We start from the raw sequence: 21,811 nt of genomic DNA, 5'->3' as shown, positions 1-21,811 counted from the left end.
TATACGATTTGAATTTTGAATATGGTGCCATAATTTTGGATCTGGGCAGAGATTTTGAAGTTTGAATCGTCAGAGGTTTGGAATGCAGAGGTTTGAATTTATAACATAGGTTTGGAGATGGGCAGTGGTTTGATGGCAGTGGCTTGATGGCAGACCTTTGGAATTTGAATGTGGGTCACCTTTGAATTTTAAAGTCTTTTAATATTAAGGTTTATGATGTAAAAATGACATAAGAAAAGTTTTGTTGGACAACCTCTATGGCTGGCTGCCAACTAAGCTTTTCTTATGTCACTCAGATTTCTCCTTTTATAGAAAGTATAGATAGATAGATTATTCTCCAATTAACTCTCCCCTAATCTCAATAATAATTTTAAAGAGAAAAATTACAAGTTTTGTCGTTTATAGTTATACCACTTTCCAGGCGGTGTCCTTTTTAATGAATGTTGACAGGTGGTGTCCTTTACTATGTATTTTGTTGCAAGTTTAGTCCTTTACACCCAACCCAGTTAAAAAACCTTGTTAATTGTTGGGTGTAAATGACTAAACTTGCAACAAAATACCTAGGTAAAGGATTAAACTTGCAACAAAATACCTAGTAAAGGACACCGCTTGTCAACAATTAACATGGTTTTTTAACTGGGTAGGGTGTAAAGGACTAAACTTGCAACAAAATACCTAATAAAGGACACCGCCTGACAACATTCGTTAAAAAGGACACCACCTGAAAAGTGATATAAAAATAAAGTAGAAAACTTGTAATTTTTCTAATTTTAAAGGCATGCACTCAAACTTATAAATAAATTTTTTTATTATTATAAAATCAAGCAAATAAAAGATGATCCCACAAAGGCAAAAATAAACAAAAGGGTAGGAGCAGGAAGCATGGGCACTCTCTTCCTCATCGCTTCAATAATAATTCCTTGAGCTCTCTTCTTCTTCCTCCTATCTGAAACCATCGATTGTGCCCGACAAACCCTAGATCCAACAATTGAATCATCAAGAACCAATTTTTATTCGAATCTTTGCAAATTTCGCCTTGAATTTCAATTAATACTCCAAACATGGTTGGCGGTACAACTCATCAACCGCAACAAGCTCCTCAATTGGCTCGTACATCGTCATCAACAGCAGCTCAGTCTACTTCACCGGAGGAAGATGAGCTCTTGAAAAGAAACACCGATTGCGTTTATTTTCTTGCTTCTCCATTAACCTGCAAAAATGTACCCTTTATTTTGTTATTTAATTTCTTTTCATGCTAGTGGTAGCTAAATTATGGGTTTTTGCTCCTTCTGTCTATTGCTTCAGATCTTTGATGCTTCTGATTGAAATTAGGTTTATTAATTTGGGGATCTTAAAATTACTGTATCTGGTTTGATTTTTATTATTATTTGGATATTGGGTTGAGGCGCTGAGCTGATTAAAAATATTGTATATTTTGTGGTATATGTCATAACTTGATGTGTTATGCATGGTTGATAGGGTTAGGCTGTATAAAGCGGATTTATCACGCCACCTCACCGCCACGTCTCGTCACACCGGGGCTTTAAAGCTCCTTCCTTTAACTTGCCGGGTGTGATTATGATTCCCTCGAATTCAGCTCGTTAACGTGATGGCGGAAGGGCCATGGCGCCCCCCTTTACTTCCGGCGGTGTGGTCGATGGCGCCTCAGGGGCGCTATAGTTGCTTAGTTGGCGGGGTGGCGTTAAGCCACACCCCCTCGTCTTAGTGTGGCTATTTTCTAAATTATTAAGGAAGAACATTCAAGGAAAAGGATTTTTTTTTTTATAATTTTTCTTTAGCAATGAGTGGATATGAACTAAGCAGGAAGAAATCACCAATCTTTTTTAATGGTTTGATTGCTAATTTGCTGCAAGTTGTTGCCTTTTTCATACGAAGTAACAACATTTGTCAAAGCAATTGATGGTAGACTGGTAGTTAACTCACCATGTGCAGAATGGATGCATATTAATGCTTGCTAGTTTTGTGCAGTACACACTTATCATTTTTTTTGAACGACCAACAAATGACCGATCGCCCTGGTAAACTGATGTGGTTCCAACGGTTTCGTTGGCCAAAGAAAATAGAAAGAAAACCAGAAAGCAATTTAGAGAGAAACCAGACAATTTAATTCATAATCTTCATAAACTTCACTCAAATAATAGGTGCCATTTTATAGGCTTACAAAAGCATCAGAAAAGGAATATACTAACAAACTAAACCCACTAACTAAACATGGAAACTAACCCCAAGAATAACGGAGTCAACTAACCCACTACATTTGAATCCCACCACTAAAGCATAAAATAATAAATAAAACATATCTCTAAATGAGATTAAATAAAACCCAAGTCTTCATGAATTGATGCATTTGGAAGAACCTCACGTCTTCATGCATGTAAAATTGGCACATATCATAAACCCAATGGCAAAAGGCCACCCACTACCGTGAACGCAGACGGCGCTGGTGATCCGGCCTGCCACCATTCCAGAGGAGACCCATTATCAATTGTTGATAGAATGATTATTCTTACTAGTTGTTTTCTCAATTAAAATGTAAAAACAATCTTGTTAATTATATGGCGTGTAGGATGCTTTTTGTTGAAGGGAAAATTCCGCATATAACGCTTTGACCAAACTTGTTTACCATAAACTTTTAAAATTTTATTCAATTTGACCGTTAGAAATTTTATTCACATGATTTTCTCTTTTTAGAAACTACACTTGTTTTACATGTTATTGTTTAGGTATTGCAATCTCAATAAAAAATATCCTCATCTCACACTGCTTTCTGTTAGCTGCATTTACTTTTGGGTTTGAGTTATTGCCTTTGTTCTGTACTTGTATGTTTCTTACGTACCATATCTTGACGGATACAACTCTACAAGTAGTTTAATATATATATATATATATATTTTGGAATTGGGTACACTCATAGTTGTTAATAGCAACAAATAGCGACAAGGGACCTATATGCCACATAGCGAATAGCGACAAATAGTGACCGCTATTTTATAAATAGCGATACACTAGAAAAAGAATTTGAAAATTTTTATACGTATATTATATCAAAATACCTTGGTATATATGCTATTTTACATGTATATTTAACAAAAACCTATAAATCCAGCTATTTTATAGCTATATCTAAATGCTATTTACATCAAAAAAAAAAAAAAAAAAAACTATCGCTATCATCGCTATTTGTCGCTATATAGCCGCTATTAACAACTATGGGTACACTCAACACCAAGGGGTTGTTCTGTTAGATTTAAATTTTAGGGGATGTCTGCTAGTCATGCTTAAAGTTCGTATGGGACCATGGACTAGTTGCGTTAAAACTTAAAAGTACTAGAAGTCCACCTACACTCTAGTTGTCATTATTCGTACATATTTTGCAGTTGTGCAGTACCCTTGATTACTTACATTCTACTTGACTTGTGTTGTTGCATGGTTTTAAATCTTGGCAATTTATTAAGATTCTCATCTACGTTAATTCGTTTACAGGGAAGTGAGTGCGAGTATCGGCATAGCGATATTGCACGGGTCAACCCTAGAGATTGCTGGTACTGGTTAAACGGGAATTGCTTAAATCCAAAATGTGCTTTCCGTCACCCTGTAAGTATTTTTGTTCTTTTTGGTGGTCAATTGTAGAGGCTGCAATTTTGACCCATTAATAAGTTGCTTGGTGCAGATTCTTTTTAATCTCAAATGGGTCAAATACAAAAATAGGCCGTAAGGGACACCCGTTGATACTTGGAAGTCACACAAAGTCTATTTCTAACGTATGAAACCGCCTAATTCGTTCACCTTCAATGATTTGGATTGTAACTTTAAAAAAATTGTCTTTGGAGTAAAATGCCATTTTCGTCCCTGAGGTTTGGCTCCTTTTGCGATTTTCGTCCAAAGGTTTGTTTTTCCGCATTTGGATCCAAAAGGTTTGAAATCCTGCCATTTTCATCCAACTCGTTGTTAACTCCATCCATTTTTTAACGCTAAGTCAGGGGTATTTTTGTCATTCTAGATGTATTCTGTGATGATTAAAGGGTTTGGGTGGGGAGAAAGTCAACAAAGGTGGATCTTTGTTTCTTATAGTGTTTTTTTTTAAGTTTAATAAATAATGTCTAAAAAGACAGAAATGCCCCTCATTTAACGGAAAAATGGATGGATTTAACAAGTTGGATGAAAATAGCAAGATTTCAAACCTTTTGGATCCAAATGCGGAAAAACAAAATTTTGGACAAAAGTCGCAAAAGTAGCCAAACCTCAGGGACGAAAATGGCACCATGCAAAAGTCGCGTAACCACAATTAATGAGCTAATTGTTTATAATTATTTTTGGATTTGGATAATTAACCACCATGCTTTCATTTCAGCCTCTTGATGGATTGCTGGGATCTGACGTGTCGACTCCCAAGGGACCTCCTGCACCCGCACCGTATGCTACGCCCAAACAAGGAGTTGCGTGTATCTTCTTTCAAAAAGGTTACTGTTTGAAAGGACACTTATGCCCTTTCTTGCACGGGCCATCAAATTCAATCAACAATAAACCTACACAGCCCGGGCCAGCTATTCCTGTCACCGAGCCTCCTAAAACGGTTCAACAAGTATCCGTCCACAAGCCCGTTGAGTTTCAGCCTTCTCAGGGAAAACAACCACCTCTTCCAACCAGAAACGGCGTTGATAAAAAGATAGCACCACTAGCCGTGGTTCCGCCACCTGTCATCAATGAACCACCGTCTAACAAACCTAACCGTAGTTATCACGCAACCAACGGAAGAATTGTTAATGGGAAAGATGCTGAGGAATATTCAAGAGAACCTTCCCCTGGTTTTGATGTTCTTGTGGATAATGAAGCTGAAGACGCTGGTCATGATTACGATGTTGACCGAGATATGTACCACGAGCATCGTGATTACGACCATTATAATGAACGGGATGGCCATTTTGAGGTTGACTGTGTTGACCATTTAGAGAGGCGGTCGTATCCTAGAAATGACCGTGAAAACGAGTCAGATTTACGCCACCGTTTATCCAAACAACGAAGGGGTTCCGGCAATGAGTTGAGGTCGGCTGTCAACCGTGAAATTCATGCTGACCGGATTACGAGGGACCGCCACAGCCACCGCCCTGATCAAGGAACGTTAAGTAACCGGCTTAGAGGAAGAATAAAGATTCCGGGAAGGTCAGCGTCTCCTACTAAAGAAACCAACTCAAGGGTAGACAGGGTTCGAGACCGCGTAAGCGACTCCAAGTTTGCTGGACCGAAAAGATTGTCTGAACTGAAAAGCGTTAGAGCCGAACATCAATCAAACGATGAACAGTTTCGTGGAAAAAGAAAACACCCAAAAACGGAAGAAGATTTGTCATTCGAAGGGCCAAAGCCTCTTAGTGAGATTTTGAAGCGTAAAAGAGGGGTTAACGATAATAATGTTATCAATAACGATTGCGTTTCTTCTGTAAACATTGAAAATAAGGAGGCAGAGATCATACCTGCTAACAAAGAGGAACACAACTCTGTTTCGGCTGATTTTGAAGCAGAAAACGAGAAGGATAAACAAGCGGAAGAGGTGGAAAATGAAGGTGAAGGTGAAGGTGGTTTAGTTGATGAAGATGCATTGCTTGATGAGGAGCTTGAAGCTTATGATGAGAATAGAGATGGGGATTATGAATATGAGCAGATGGATGGTGAAGAAGAAGAAGATTATAATATGGATGAAGGTGAAGAATATGTTGATGAAGATGGGGAGGAATATGGAAAGAAAGAGGGTGTGGTGTACTCATAGAAAATATGAGGTTTTGAGTGTGTGTGTAAGAAGGGAATCAAGGGATACGTTGTATTGTTAATTGTTATAGATTTTGATTTGTATCCAAATGTTTACATCTAGTTGTTTTTTTTTTCTCGAATTTCTTTTACCCAAATATGGCTAAATTTGCTGATGGTGGTGGTGGTCTATAGTAAAGGCAATGCCTTTAAACACCTTAGGGGAGAGGTATTGGGTTCAAGTCTTATAAGCGACAAGAGTAAAAAAATTTGTCGTTCAAAAAAAAAGTCTAAATTTATATTATTTGTTTTAGTAGTTGCTTTTTTAAGTATTATTATTATTATTATTATTATTATTTTTTTTTTTTTTTTTTTTTTTAAGACAACAAACGATTGAAAACAAATAATGGACTTAAGTTATTAATCATCAGCTTTCACTTCATTGATGGACTTAATTATTCCATATATTAATAAGGAAATTATATATGCATCATCACTTAGTACCTTTGGCTTAGGGAGTGCTTAAAAAAAAAACTTGATTTTTCCACTTCTAACCTAAATATTTCATATTTTACATTTTAACCCTTTTTCATTTTCACTTTTAACCCAAAGTTTTCCATCTTTTATAATTTAACACAACACTTTATTATCTACAACTTTTGTACCCTATACTTTTTATCTTTCGCGTCGTTCTAAATTTTGCGAGTTAACATGTCGTAGCGTGCATATGAGGTTCAACGTTTTTGCTCTATTTTTTCATATTTGACTGACACGTCGCAACGCGTCCATTTTCCCCTTTTAAAAAGTGCGTCGCAACGGGTGAGTTGTAGATCGACTAAGTTATTATTTTCTACGTTTTACGTTTCTGGTTAATTTCTTCGTACTAAGACACTGTAACGGGTGTGTGTGGTTCAACGATTTTAGTCTGTTTTTCGTTCAGTGTAATTTTTACCATTTTATCTATTTTATTTTTACGATGTTGAGAGTCGATGTGGTTGTGGCATTGGTGCTACTTGGCACGGTTTTACGAACGTTTTTAACCTATTAATTTTTTTTACTAATTTTTTGTTTCGGTTTATTCCTATACTTCCTTTACTTAAAAACTATTTTTTACGTGCATATTTTATGTACGGGTATGTGTAAATATGATTTATTCTACATTCCGACGTAAAATTTTTTTATAGACGAGTCAGGTCAAATATAATACGTTTTCGTTTAAAGAAACCATTTTTACGTGCATATTTCTATGTATGTTTTCGTATAAATTCAAGTTGTTCTACGTTTCGACGTAAACTTTTTTGGGAAATGATTCAGGTCAAATATAATATGTTTTCGTGCTTATTTTATGTACGTTTCGTAAAGTTTGTTTCGAAACGAGTGGAGTCAAATTATGGTTTCTTTTTCTCCCATTTTTTCGAAAGCTCTAATTAATCTCTTTCGATTACATGTGCATATTTTCCTTCATACCCGTTACGCTTTCTTTGTATAAGTTGGGTCACATATAATACGCTATGATTGTTCGATATGAATTCCATTTACTTTACGTTTGATCCAATCACAATTCTTATACAGGTTACACCGAGTTCAACTGTATACGTCGAAATGTGTGTTTTCATATGATTAATGCATCATATAACGTTTGGACTAATCCATTCAATGTTTACGATGTACCCGCGCCGCAACGCGGGCGGGTCTTAACCCTAGTTTTATTTTAAATAAATAGTATTTGTTTTATAGTTAGTTTGTAAAACAATCATATTATTTTAATCTCACAGTTTTTTTAACAGAATAAACATAAACTTTGAAGTATTAGTTCTGTTAACAAAAATGTAACTATTAACATGTTATATTTTGTTGCTATTTTTATACAAAAGAATAAAAAATATATATTTTACCATTGAGGACTAATCCTCTCCACATGTCTGTAATTTTGTCTTATTTCTTAATGAAATAAGTACTATACTAAGAAAAAAAAGAAATAAGTTCAACTTTCTATAAACATTATCTTAGTTTGCAAAATACTTTCAAAAGTTAGTTTGGAAAAAAAAACATGTTACATAAAACAGTTAAAATGTATTATTTAGTTTAATTAAGAAAACTATTAAAATTTGTTGAAACAATCAGAAGAAGAAAAATATATTTATAAACAATAATAAAAACATTTTCTCATTTTGCTTTGCTTTTTATTAGAACACATATACTCATATATTATCCAGATTTCATATACCTACATGTAACACATGAGTGGCTCACAATAACACAAGTCACAAAAACACACCCAAAAAGCCACCAACTTTATCATGTCTTCTTCTTCTTCCTCTTCCCACTTCCAATCCTCTGTCCCCCCCCCCCCTCATGCCATATCTTCACCAACAATGGCAATTTCCACCTTCTCAGAGTGGTCATTAGCTTGCATTCACTGCATCAAAACAACCCACAAAAACCCTTTACTCAACCCATCCAAACACTCACCAATTCTCCTCTTCATCTCTCCACACCCTTCATGTTCCTCTTCAAGAATCTTGATCCTCAATTCTTCCAGAAGCTTCCCACCACCAGTTCTTGAAGATGAAGAGTCCACTGGCTCCCCCATTCTTGAACTGGACCTAAAGTTTCAAGCTTTTCAAGAATCTTTTGAAGAATCTTTTCAAGAATCTTTTCAAGAACTATCACCACCCCAACAAGAAAATCTCAATCTTTTAATATGCAAAATGTTGAAAGATTCAAAAACTGAAGAAATGGGGTTTGAGAGTTACCAAAAAGCTAAAAGATTGCAAGATTTTAGACCCACAAGATCAACATTGCATAATCTGATCAGGTACTCACTTAATGTGAAGAACTGGAATTCAATTTGGTCAATTTCTGAAGATTTTAGGAAATTCGGTGTATACCCAGATGCTTCATCTTGTTGTAGATTGATCAGTAGTTGTATTAAAGCTAAAAGATTCAAACTTGCTAATAATTTGCTTCATATTTTGAAACTTGAGAAAGAAGTTGCTGTTTTGAGCTTTAATGCTGCCATGAGAAGCTATAACAAGCTTCATATGTACAGTAGTTCAGTTAAGGTGTTTGATATGATGTCATCCTCTGGTATGCAATTAGATGGTGAGTGTTATGGACACACCATGGAAGCTTATCTAAAAATGGGTAAGAATGACAAAGTTGTTTTGTTATTCAAACAGTTCGAATCAAGTAACGACGAATGGACGCCGTTTTGCTCGCAAATTTACAGGATTTTATGCGAGTCGTTAGCGAAGTCAGGGAAACCGTTTCAAGCGCTAGATTTCTTTAGGGAGATGATCAAGAAAGGGTTTTTAGAAGACGCTTCTTTTTACTCGTTGTTAATCAGTTCGTTTGCAAGCGTTCGAGAAGTGAAAATGGTGGAAAGTCTTTGGGTAGAAGCCGAATCGAAGAAGATGTTGAGGGATCCAGCGGTCTTTTTGAAGCTTGTGTTGATGTACATTGAACTCGGCTTGCTTGAAAAGACTCTAGATGTTGTTTCTTCAATGAAACGAGTGAATATTAAAGTTTCGGATTGTATATTTTGTGCTATTGTAAATGGGTTTTCGAAGAAAAGAGGGCTAACTTCAGCGGCTAAAGTGTATGAAGATTTGGTCACGGAGGGTTGTGACCCGGGTCAAGTGACCTATGCGTCGGTCCTAAACGTGTACTTTAGACTCGGGCTTTATGAAAAAGCAGAAGAGGTGTTTTGGGAAATGGACAATAAAGGTTTTGACAAATGTGTTGTAGCTTACTCTAGTATGATTGCAATGTATGGTAAGGTTAATCGGATTAAGGACGCAATGAAGCTTTTAGCTCGGATGAAAGAGCGAGGCGTTAAAATCAACGTTTGGATTTACAATTCTATCCTTGATATGCACGGGAAAGTCTTGAACTTGAAACAAGTTGAGAAGATATGGAAAGAAATGAAAAGAAGAAAAGTTGTGGCCGATAAAGTAAGTTACACAAGCGTTATAAGCGCGTATAGTAAGGCTAGGGAGTTTGATATGTGTATGAAATATTACTACGAGTATAGGCTTAATGGTGGTCGGATCGATAGGGCGATGGGTGGGATCATGGTTGGGGTGTTTTCAAAAGTGAGTAGGGTGGATGAACTAGTGAAGCTTTTGCAAGATATGAAAAGTGAAGGTACGGGTTTAGATGCGCGACTCTATCGATCTTCAATGAACGCTTTACGCGATGCGGGTGTGGATATTCAAGTTAGATGGTTGGAAGAGGGCTTTGATCCAAGTTGATAACAAAATTTGCTAGAGGTTTGGAGGGGTGAGGTTTTGAAATTCTATGGGTAATTACTTTTGACAAGTTGTAATTATGGTTTTAGAAACAATCATATGATATAATGACTTGTGTTTTACCTAATAAACATGTACATTCATGTGGAATATTTTTTGTTGGTTCTAAAATTCTATTAGAATCAGCGAGTATTTTGAGGCTTGGGCTTTGTGCCATCAAATCTATAGGGCCTCAAGATTTAAAAAGAAAATTATATATTATATGGGTATGAGCGCTATTTTTTTTATGGGCCCACTAATTTTAGACTTTGAGCCACCCGAGCTAGTGAATTTTGTTTATATATAATTTTCAATTTAGGAACTCAATTTTACTAGTCGCAAATACCATTTGAAATCTTGAGGACCACGTTAGGTTACCAACTAGGATTAAACACAGAAGGGTTCTCTTTTTTTTTTTTTTTTTTCTTTAATGACCCAGGGTTATATCACAAAACATACGCGGCACAAGCCAGAACAAGTAACGAACAGTCGAACAGAGTGAAACAAGTCGGACAACATCAGCAGCTCCACCTCTCCGCCGATTGCTGCCGTCTGCCGCCGCGACGTCCATCCTCTCCGCTGCTCGGCTGCTCCGCCTCCGCCGATTGCTTCCGACACTTTGTTTTTCTTATACGAATCAGGCGATTAAGGTTAGAATTTTGATTACATCAGTGATTTATGATTACAGTTTGTTATACACTTATACATCTGTTTGTTATTGGTGCTGAAAGTTTCAGTTTGTTATACATCTGAATTTGTCAATTTGGTAGTTAAACTTGAATTGGGGTTTTTAAACCTGAATTTGTCAGTTTGTTATACACTTATACATCTGTTTGTTTTATTTAAGTTAATATTGCTGCTGAAATTGGGTTTTTGAGTTGAGAATAAACAGGTTTTGATGTATGTTTTAAACTTGAATTTGTATTTTATTTGTAAAGACTATCGTATTTTATATTATGTGTTTTTAAATTTCTAATGACGATTTTCTTTTCATCATTGTATCTTACTTTTATTATGTGGTGAACCTTACCCGATCCGAAATTCTTTATGTTCAGTCACATGAAATTGAAGTATCTAAAAAAGTGAACCAGAGAAAAATATTCCTGGATCCGCCACTGGACTTTCTTCACCACCCGTACGCCTGCTCTGCAACCAACAACAATGGAAGCCAAACCCTCAAATCTTGTCGATCAATTAGTCGTAAGTCTCTCTATTTCTTGTGCTCTTCATGCGTACCATTCTTCATTATTTCTTTCCAATTTAGGTTCCAGGAGATGTCATACTGGACCTCTCAAACATGGCTAATCAAACTCTCAAGCTCAGTGGTGGCTTACGTCAGGTTCTTTTTTATCTTTTTAGGGTTTTTTTTTTTTTTTAAAGTTATGTCAACCCTAGTTTCTTTTGGTTGAAATTTTGTTAACTGTGAAAGGCTTTTTGTTAGGATGGTGATTCCATATGTGTAATGAAGGCTGGGAAGTTGAGGTTTATGAAGCCAAATAAATATTGGGTTGAGAGCTCTCAGAAGAGGGTAAGCTTATTTTATATCCTACATGATGATTTGATGTGCATGTTTTCACATTTGAGATTTTTTTTTTTTTTTTTTTTTTATATTATGTCCCCCTTTTAATTTAGATGATTAAGGTTTCTTCAGTTTTATGTGTTTACTATTATTCATATCTTGTTAATGGCGAATAGCGACAAACAGTGCTAAGGTACCGGTATGCTACATCATAGCGAATAGCGATAAATAGGGGGCAACTATTTAATAGATAGCTATACACTAGAAAAAAAAATTTCAAAATTTTTATATGCATTTTATATCAAAATACCCTGGTATATATGCTATTTTACATGTATATTTAACAAAAACCTAAAATCCAGCCATTTTTATAGCTATTTATATTAAAAAAACAAAAAACAGAATAAACTATCGCGATTATCGATATAGCGATCAGCCGATCGCTACACTCGCTATTGACAACTATGCTATTATTATATATGAAGTATGAACATGTTATTTGGAAAACCAGAGTTTGTGTTTTGTAAGTATGTTTTTCCAAACAACTGTAATCTTCTCATAACTTGTTTGTATAGTAAGTTTCTGCTTCTTCCATCTATTACTTTCATGAATTATGCTAAGGAAAATATCATAAAAAACTAACATGCTTTCCGATTTTTCTCATAGAAGTCCCTCAACCCAACTTTTGCATATTAAAGTCCCTCTGCTTGTTAAATTTGAACACACTTGTGAAATAACCTATTTTTATGCTTATCTGGCACTGATGTATGATGACATATACAGTCTACATGTCAAAAAACATACATGTAAGCGAAACATGTGTAGATTCCTTCTGCAGTTAACAATTTGCTTCCTTATTTTTCTACGGTTTCAGCACAACAAGGCTTGACCAATTTCTTTCGGCTCGAATCTTGACCAGAGAAACCACGATTTGTTCTTTCTTTCTTCGAACTTGTTTCAGATAGGGGTTAATATTAAAGAAACATGTAATGTAGCCGTGTTTCGTATGCTAATCTTTCTGTCGTTTCCTTCATTATAGACGATTTCACCAATCGATCATTTTGAATACTTTGAAATACCAGATCCCAGTTAAGTCTCCTCGAAGGCTGTTTAGTTTGCTCCAGTATACATGACTTGGTCAAAGAGAAAGTAGATTCCAACTCAGCGTTTTTTTAGTGTTAAGAAAAGCCAGGCAAGAGAAACAACCGGTTTCAAGTTAATTATAGGAAAAAAATTCACAAATGTGTTCAAATTTATTAAGTGGAGGGACTTTAACATGCAAAAGTTGGTTTAATCCATCCAGTTGAACACACCCGTTTCCATGTGTACTTATGCATACCTTGGCTTGTTTTTTTCGGTATCTTATATTATTATATCTTGCATTTTAGATTTTCATAAGAAAGGTGTGGCAACTAACAACTACCATGGTTTCTTTATCTTTTGTAGTATGTACCTAGTGCTGGGGATAACGTTCTTGGAGTGGTGGTGGATACTAAACCAGAAGTAAGTTTTTTTCTTTTACAATGGCGTTTGGTCTAAAGTTTTTGTTCATCACTATAATGTCTATTTTCTTTTATTATTATTTGTTTGTGTTTCAGAATTTCCTTGTGGACATTAAAGGACCCGCGTTAGCATTTTTACCTGTTTTGTCATTTGAAGGAGGAACTAGAAGGAACATACCTAAGTTTGAGGTACAATATTAATACCACTTTTTTATATATTAGCAGAACTTTTCATTTGACCTAGGTGTTGACTGACTTATAGGTGGGCACTTTGTTGTATGTTAGCGTGGTCAGTGCCAACCCCGGCATGAACCCCGAGCTTTCATGCATGGATGGTTAGTAACGTTTTTACTACTGTCACTTTTTTTGGTATTTATTTTTTACTTATATTTCATCGGTCAAAATAAAAGCAAAAAAACCATTGTATTTTTTTGTCTATAGTCAATGGCAAGGCAGCAGAATATGGCGTACTTAAAGAGGAGGGTTATATGTTTGAATCATCCACTGGCCTCGCAAGATCGTAAGAATTTATTCAAATTCTGTAATAATTAATTAATTCATTAACAAGTCTCACTTGATTGATGCATAAAAGCAATCTTTTTTCCAGGCTTCTGAGTTCTCCGCCTCATCCTGTTCTTGAAGGCCTCGGAAAGAAACTCTCGTTTGAGATAGCCGTTGGCATAAATGGTCGATTTTGGGTATGATTTTTGAAACAAGTTCGTATTATTAATGTTTCTTGAAACAAATTATTAAGTTGTTTCTGAATACATGTTTTTCTTGAATTTCGGTACCCAGGTGAATGCATTACAATCGTCAACGGTGATTCTGGTTGGAAATGCTATACAGAAATCAGAATCTCTCAGTTTGGTGCAACAGAAGATTTATTTAGAGAAATTGCTTAAGAGTATCCAGTTATGAACAATTTTTATGTTCATTTGTCATTTTTATCTAAAAAACTAACCAATTATTATTAATTAAACCATTATATTCAATCTTCTACATTAGTTCCTTTATTCGATGAAAATATAAAAAGGTAAAACGGAGAAGAAAAATAAAGATATCTTTTTTTTGAAAGGCATAAAAAAAAAGATATCTAATAATTAAAAACCCAAAGTTCTTATTTTAAATAATTAAAAAAGCCAAAACTTTTATAATCAAGATCTCAAATGCTATAACGTCTATGACTCCTTAAGAGGTGTTTGTTTCATAAAATATATTTAATAGAATTATAATTTGTCAATACAATTGGAATGAATTTCTTGTTACAACTTTCTGAAGCTCGGCTCAATTCAATCCTTGGATTTTGGGCTCGAGCTCAACTAGCTAGTAAAATTTAAAACTCGAGCTCGGCTCGAAAGCTCAAACTAAGTATTTGTGGCACGAGTTTAAACAAGCTAAAGCTCGGCTCGAGCTTATTTTTGGCCGTTAATGAGCCAATGCTCGACTCTAGCTCGACTTGACAGTTTGAGAACTCAAATAAACTTAGGCCGGGTAATATTAGGTGGACTGGATAAACTTAAGCTGGGTTAATTCTATGCATATAACTCTGTATTAAGCTTAATTTGTTGATGTATAACTTTAATTAAGTTGATTTAATTTGGATTAGGTGAGATTAAATCGAGTTTTAATTTGATTTATTTTCAGTATTTTTGGTTGTTATGAATTCGTATTTTGTAGTTTATATCTGTCTGTGAATTGATGTAATATTTGAGCAATGATAGGTTTTCAGGAGTTGAAATTGATAATTTGATATAGTTGTTATTAACTTATTATTATAATTAAATTAGTAATATAACATAGTGATGTGTAAATGTATGAGGGTACAGTGCAGTAGCTTTAACGGAACGATATGGACAGATGAGTTGACTGATTTAGAGAATTAGTGAAAGCACTATAGGTCCTGAGTTCGATTTTCACAAGGGAAGGGGGGTGGAGATGGATATGATCGGGTTGTTTCACTGGTGGCACGATGATGTCCGTCAGTGATCCAAATTTGCTGTTCAAAAAAGAAAAGAAAGATAGATAAATTAGTAAGGAAGTGAGCTTGCTTAAAAATTGGTATAAGTGGATTTTGTTCTCGATTTTTTCTTTTATGTTTATAGGTTGTTGAAGTTTGACCTCGGGTCCAAGTTTTCATGAAGGTGATATTTAATACAAGTTTATGGGGCTGTGGGGTGTCCTTAATCATTTATGATCTTCACTTGTTGTGTTTTCTACTTCGAGTTTTGTCGATTTATATAGCATTACAACTTTCTGTTGCTGCTTTTAACCTATTTTATGTTGTTAACGGCTCTCGATTGCCTATACATCGTGTCAGTAGGTTTGCTATGATAGTTTGATATATTATTATTACCTGGTGCTTGTAAAATATGCAAAGAAGAACAGCTGCTTTGTGTACTTGTATTGTTTTCCTTTGACTTGTAGTCTGTGCTACTCAAATCTTTCTTTTTTCCTTACAAATAATTATCTTTTTATTGATAAACTTACATTATTATGACTTTTAGCTGCATTCCTTATAAATAATTATCTTTTTATTGATAAACTTACGTTAGACTTTTAACTGCAGTTCCAGAGGCTGTAAAACCAGTGACCAATGAACAACAAGATGCTGACAATGGGGAGTTAAAGGATCCCCTGTTATGTATAGACGATCTTTTCTCGACTTACAAAGGAGGAAATAGATGAAGCATTTCGTCGTGTTCCAGTAAGAGTCTTTTTTTTTTTTTTTTCTGCAGTTCCCTTGTTTCGATTGAGTATTTGTTAGCATAACATGTACCTGATATGTAATTACAGGACTAATAATTATGTTGTTTCATGTATGATGGAAATTGCAGGATGAATCCCCTAGTGTTTCTACTACTCAAACTGCTGTTGCAAATCAAGGTGAATATTTTTTACAACAGTCAGTAGTTTGACAAGTAATATTACTCGCACATCTTGTTTTAGAAAGTTATACAACTATAGTCAACATCGTAATTTTCTTCGTTATTAATCTGAATATCTTCTCTATGAACGTGATAATAGGTGGCCAGCCACAGCCTGCATCAACCACAAGCACCGACTCAATCTGTGCAACCGGCACCAGCTGCTCCCACGGTTCCATTGGTCACATGCTTTGCTTGCTGTAGGAGTTGTTGCTATTTCAGGAGCAGGAACAGCTGTAGTTTTTAAGGTAAAAGCAATAAAAAATTGCTTCGTTAAATAACATTAGTATTTTTTCTCATTCTATTTAGGCTTTTATTGAATCATGTTTTTGGTTTCAGAATGCTGTTGTCCCTAGATTGAAATCTTGGATCCGTAAAGTTGTAAATGAAGATGCTGCAAATAAAACTGACAAAAAACCGACATTGGCTGAAGAAGCTGCTGCTGCTGCAGCAGCAAAAGCGGCAGCAGCAGCAGCAGCGTCTGATGTGGCACGTGCTAGCCAGGAGATGTTGGCGTCAAAAACTGAAGGTATCTTTCCTTTTTTTTTTTTTTTCACTTTGATTTCTTTTATTTGTATTTTTACCATTTTCTAGGAATTTTGTTGTTTGTATTTGCTGAAATCTTTACTTGTTGCAGAGAAGAAATTCTATGGGGAACTTTTGAGTCAATTGGATGTGCAAGTACAGGAAATGAAGTCAATGAGTAATTCAATAAGAAAGTTGGAAGGTACATAAAACGTTTTTTTTTTTTTTTTTTTCTCACAAGGAAATAGTTTTTCTAACATAATATAAAATATGCATATCATACTATATCTGTCATTATTATAGATGAGTTGATAGTATATTTATTATGTATGGGAACTTATTTTATGCTTCTTTCTACCATCTCGGTCCATTTCAGGTCAAAGCAACATTCAGGCGCGAGAAGTTCAAGGGTGAGTTAGAATGTTAGATATAAGAATATCTCGGTTCTTTTAAGACCAACTAAAGTCATAAGTCAGTTTTCTATATCTTAATTTAATTGTGTTTTCATTACTTTTCAATATGGCAGCCGTCTTCTTATACAAATGGCAGGGCAGACTACGACTCACGTTCAGGTTATCACTACTGTTAAAATACAAATTACACATTTATGTATTATGTTTTAGGTGTTTAATACATTATTAGTAGCATAACGGTTACTATTTATGTGAACAGCAAGATCCTTGTCACCGCCACCTGCATCCGTAGAGTAGAACCCTCTGCTAATCCACCTCACCCAAAATCTTATATGGAGGTCACCTTTTGTATATTAGCTGTCTAATTAGATCATTTTTGTTCAATGGCAGAACAACTAGAGTTTTGACCCTTTTCTTTTGCTTCCTCTTGCAGATAATGTCTATGATTCAAAGAGGCGAGAGGCCTCCCAACATCCGAGTAATTAGAAATTTTCTTCTTCTTATTCCTCTCTCTCTCTCTCTCTCTATATATATATATATATATATATATATATATATATATATATATATATAGAGAGAGAGAGAGAGAGAGAGAGAGAGAGAAAAAAGTGTATGGTGCAAAATGCCTTAACGTACGAGCGTACGCTATGGCAAGTTCGCATGTTATAACCCCAGAAAGGAAATCTCGCATGTTGTAAAAAACCAAAGATCGCATGTTATAAAAAAATCGCATGTTAAAAAGAAAACCAAAATCGCATGTTCAAAAAAAATTGCATGTTGATACTGCATCTCGTACGCAGCGTACGTAAGGAAATTTGTACAATAACCGGCCTCTCTCTCTCTATATATATATGTATATATAATGGAAGTATTGGGAGAAAACCCTTTTAGTTGAGAAAACCTAGGAAACTCTAACCTCCGACATTTTTTGCTTTTGAAAAAAATCACACATGTAATATACATGTTTTTAAGAGTTTTGAGCAAAAAACAAAAAAAAAAAAAACAAAAACAAGAAAGTGCTGAGAGGATATTTAAAAAAAAATAAACAAATTTTGTTCAACGCGACTATAACTTTAAGAGTTTTGAGCATAAAAAAAAACGCCGAGAGGATATTTAAAAAAACTAACAAATTTTGTGCAACGCGACTGTAACATATGTTACACATGACTATAACATATGTTACACAAAAACTTGTTTATTTAAAAAAAAATCTGGTCGGCGCATTTTTTTTGCTCAAAACCCTTAAAAACATGTATATTACATGTGTGATTTTTTTTCAATATATTCTAAGTTTATATTGATCAAACTGTATCTGAACAGATCCTTCAGATGTTTGTATAATATTTATAGGATTATTATCTATATATTGTTGTTTCGGAGTACCATTATGTAATACCCAATTTTCTGGAATATTGGGAGGTTAGAGTTTTCTAGGCTTTCTCAACTGAAAGGGTTTCATATCCGGTTCAATCAAGAACCACTTTGAGCTGTGAGAACTCCTACTTTCCGTGCAAGTTTTGCCACCATTGTTTTCACAAACGTAGATGAAAATGTTACAAACATATCCGTAAAACAAAAAAATTGTCGAGCCAGTATTTATGCTCCATTCACACTTATGTAATTTTTTTACAAAACCATGATGTCACTAGTATTTTTTTACAGCGACGTAAATTTCAGTAGGCCACATTTTTTTTAGTTTTCTGAAACAGTTGATTTTTCTTTTAATTTTTGGGATTTTTTTTTTCGAAAAAACCTTTTGTAAGGCCTAGTTCACACTGTTCTCAGAACTCAAGGTGGTTCACATTATACCCTTTCCCTATATATATATAACCTTTTGTAAGGCCTAGTCCACGTCCGTTTCCAGCCATCCCATATTAAGAAGAGGATCAATGAAATCAGCCACAAGTCTCAGGGGAGTCCTTTATTTCTATTTTCTTTTGTTATTTGTTTGCGTTTCAGAATTTCCTTGGGGACAAGCGTCGTTGACGCAATGAAGGGGCGACAACCCGGTCAAACATGATATTGTTGTGTGAATTTTAGGTTTTTTTTATATGTTGTGTGAATTTTTAATAAAATTTTAAGTTTTTTTTATATGTTGTGTGAATTTTTTAAAATTTTTGTATTTTTTTCTTTTTAATAATCTGCCAACCACACGGTGCACCCACGCCCCACCATGCCCCACGGACACGTCACTGGGCGGTGGGGGGCTCGAACTCCACGTGTCAACTCACGCCTCCAACCCAAGCCCCACCATACCCCACGGTCTTACTAAGTGTGATTTCCTTTTATTTGGATTTTAAAATAACCAGTCTCAACACGACACTAAAAAATTACGTTATCCCCAAGGCGGATATAATTGCTAGTCTATATATATCTATATTCCCATGTACCAAATAGTAAATTCTCATCAAATTTTAAGATGACATGTGAAAAGCCAAGTTAAAATACCAATTTTTTACCCTTTTGTTCCATCTTTACCCCCTGCACTCCTATTCATCTCATCAGTTGTGAAGCATTCAATTTGATTATCATTTTGTGCAATTCAATCGTTCCTCTTTCAATTTCCACGTCCGTTTCCAGCCATCCCATATTAAGAAGAGGATCAATGAAATCAGCTACAAAGTTCCTGCTCGATTTCTCAATGATCAACTCTGCTCTTCTCTTCTGCTGATGATTTAAGGTTCCACACCATTTCTTTATACGAATTTGTTGGTTAATTTCGCATAAAGTTATTGTTTTTTTTTTGGGGTAGGTTTTGTTTGTATTTCAAGATATGGTGAACAATAGGGCTAAATCCCCCATCCTACATGCTTTATTTCTCCAGTAATCTAGCTGTTCGATTCATGTAGAGCTTGGACTACGAGAGAAAGATGTAAGTGATTATTTGATGTTCATCTGGTTATGATTTGTATGGATCAGTTTCTGTGCTAATTGCATGTGTGTGGGTAGGTTAAGATCAGGATGTTGATATTGAGCCCTAAATTAGTTCATAATTTTTCGAACAACCTACACCAGTGTCGTGATTCCAGCAACCGGCCCTGTCTTTGCGTTGCGGAACCAGTTAGACAACTTATGGATGCAGTAAGTTGTTTTAATTTTTTCATCAGATTTGCCATGTGTTAAGTACATATTTTCCAAGCATAAAAAATGAAATCGAATTATTAAAATCCATTCTTGGTGTTAGGGTTGGTGTCGGAATTGGAGTTGGTCTTCTTGTTCGTACATATCAATCTACCACCAGAAATTTTCGAAGACGGCTTTTGTAAGTTTCTTTTATACTTGTTTGCAGTTTGATATGCTAAATTCAAATAGGTGCGGTGCGAGAATCATACCGAAGATATAGTGACTACAAATTGTTTGTGTATACACAGGTGTGGTGTTGAAATAGGAGAAAAATTACTTATACACAGTGATACGTGGTTGAAAACCGGTGTTCGTCATTGCATAACTTGATGTTTTTACATAGGTTTTAAACTCGGATAGCCTACTTTTAATCAAATATGTGTTTTGCAGGTTTGATGAAGTTTAAGGAGCTTTTCGGGAGCTTTACGAGTCACCGGGTCGGAAACTGGAGCATCGGGACGCGTTACCGATCAACTGGGAGTGCAAGGAGCGAAAAATGAGAATCGAGTTTCAAGAGGCCGTCGCCGACTGATGTGTGTAAAATGCAACATATAAATCACATCAATTAAGGCATAAAACTAACCCTTTTTAAGTACTAATGTTGGAAAAAGAGTGTTTTTGTCTTCCTTTTGTATTTTCAGGATGAAATGAGCTCAAAATCACAAAAGAAGCAAAAAGACAACTAATTCTACCATAAATACAAGAAAAAGGAACAAAAGTGGACTGCCCGGACCCTCAACGGCACCTCCCAAGGCAAAGGAGAAGAAACAGAGTCTGAACACGCCCCGTGTCCAGCGAACACGGGGGCGTGCCCAGGAAGCAGCAGAAAAGACAAACCAGTAGAAGCTTCCATTGCCCACCACGGGGCCGTGTCCAGCGAGCACGGGGGCGTGGTGAAAGTACAGCAGGCGCATTAATTGTAATTCGCAATTACAATTAATGAAGTGAGAGAATGTCAGACGGGCACGGGGCCGTGTCCAGCGGACACGGGGCCGTGTCCAGCCTTCTGTTCAGCCTATAAATAGAGGAGCTTGGTTTCATTCTCCCTCATCCCTTGGCACACCACCTCTCTCACACCTCATCCACCACCCATCACCACCATAACACCATCATCCACCACCATCATCCATTGTCCATCGTAGAGTGTGTGAGTCGTCTCGGGATCCAAGATTGATCGTAAGAGTTCTTGACAATCAAGGCCATGTTTGCCTAAGTCTCTTACATCACTTGGTGAAGACAAGTGTTTAGTATAATACTTTTTATTTTTAATCTTTTGCACTTTTTATTTGGTTTTGTATTAATGACTTTAATAACTAGTTACTTATGTTGAAGGTGATCTTTCCTTATCGTTTGTCCGTGGTGTCTTGGCATTATTTTACTGTCTATATAAAATAAAAGATTTTCACCATTCATATCTCCACGGTCTATATGGAGGTATGTTGGCTACCTGGTCGGGGGTTAAGGGAACGGTTTGGTAAGGGTCTTGCCCTTGTTCAGCGTTTAGAGGTCCTGCTTGGGACCTGGGTCAAATTTAGTAGGATCTCCTTCAATGCCCATAGGTATTGGATGGCGGGGATCCAAACTCTTTGACCCCCTCATAAGTTAACTACTATTAATACTATAACCCGGCTATTTAGGACTGTATCCCTGCTGACTCAGACTACTTAGCCGAGGGTAACGTCACCGCCAAAAGCGGGGCCTACCACAATTTGCATTAATAACTTAATTCATTATCTTTCAATAATCCGACCCT

At 35.7% G+C, this 21,811-nt stretch overlaps 2 protein-coding genes and 1 long non-coding RNA gene across 8 annotated transcripts; all 3 read left to right on the top strand.

The window, feature by feature from the left end:
* The first annotated feature begins 828 nt into the window (after nucleotides 1–828).
* LOC110918588 (zinc finger CCCH domain-containing protein 17) lies at nucleotides 829–5,871 on the top strand. The gene is made up of 3 exons (XM_022162884.2): nucleotides 829–1,220; nucleotides 3,505–3,615; nucleotides 4,373–5,871. The coding sequence occupies exons 1-3, from the start codon at nucleotides 1,062–1,064 to the stop codon at nucleotides 5,780–5,782; spliced, it is 1,680 nt and encodes a 559-aa protein (XP_022018576.1). The 5' UTR covers nucleotides 829–1,061; the 3' UTR covers nucleotides 5,783–5,871.
* A 2,150-nt stretch (nucleotides 5,872–8,021) lies between these two features.
* Nucleotides 8,022–16,404, top strand: LOC110918590 (pentatricopeptide repeat-containing protein At5g13770, chloroplastic). 3 transcript variants are annotated; one of them, XM_035984959.1, is made up of 14 exons: nucleotides 8,022–10,702; nucleotides 11,108–11,252; nucleotides 11,317–11,391; nucleotides 11,494–11,580; nucleotides 13,018–13,074; nucleotides 13,170–13,262; nucleotides 13,336–13,408; nucleotides 13,515–13,593; nucleotides 13,681–13,771; nucleotides 13,869–13,984; nucleotides 15,640–15,777; nucleotides 15,908–15,956; nucleotides 16,098–16,245; nucleotides 16,337–16,404. In XM_035984959.1, the coding sequence occupies exon 1, from the start codon at nucleotides 8,061–8,063 to the stop codon at nucleotides 10,014–10,016; it is 1,956 nt and encodes a 651-aa protein (XP_035840852.1). In that variant the 5' UTR covers nucleotides 8,022–8,060; the 3' UTR covers nucleotides 10,017–10,702; nucleotides 11,108–11,252; nucleotides 11,317–11,391; nucleotides 11,494–11,580; nucleotides 13,018–13,074; nucleotides 13,170–13,262; nucleotides 13,336–13,408; nucleotides 13,515–13,593; nucleotides 13,681–13,771; nucleotides 13,869–13,984; nucleotides 15,640–15,777; nucleotides 15,908–15,956; nucleotides 16,098–16,245; nucleotides 16,337–16,404. The 3 variants fall into 3 exon arrangements, with proteins under 3 accessions (XP_035840852.1, XP_035840853.1, XP_022018578.1); XM_035984960.1 differs by having other exon boundaries at nucleotides 10,447–10,702; nucleotides 16,129–16,245; XM_022162886.2 differs by having other exon boundaries at nucleotides 10,447–10,702.
* Nucleotides 16,405–17,513: 1,109 nt separating this feature from the next.
* LOC110918592 lies at nucleotides 17,514–21,473 on the top strand. Of its 4 annotated transcripts, XR_004883192.1 has the most exons (7): nucleotides 17,514–19,615; nucleotides 19,688–19,807; nucleotides 19,885–20,016; nucleotides 20,120–20,197; nucleotides 20,307–20,367; nucleotides 20,449–20,591; nucleotides 20,700–21,473. It is a non-coding gene; the product is annotated as an uncharacterized LOC110918592 (long non-coding RNA). The 4 variants fall into 4 exon arrangements; XR_004883190.1 differs by having other exon boundaries at nucleotides 20,307–20,591; nucleotides 20,700–21,469; XR_004883191.1 differs by lacking the exon at nucleotides 20,700–21,473 and having other exon boundaries at nucleotides 20,449–20,670.
* The last annotated feature ends 338 nt before the right edge of the window (nucleotides 21,474–21,811 follow it).

Source organism: Helianthus annuus, chromosome 16 (assembly GCF_002127325.2).
Source record: "Helianthus annuus cultivar XRQ/B chromosome 16, HanXRQr2.0-SUNRISE, whole genome shotgun sequence".
In the NCBI taxonomy this organism is placed as follows: domain Eukaryota; kingdom Viridiplantae; phylum Streptophyta; class Magnoliopsida; order Asterales; family Asteraceae; genus Helianthus; species Helianthus annuus.
Note: the sequence above shows the minus strand (reverse complement) of the source record. Positions and strands in the feature narration are given on the sequence as shown.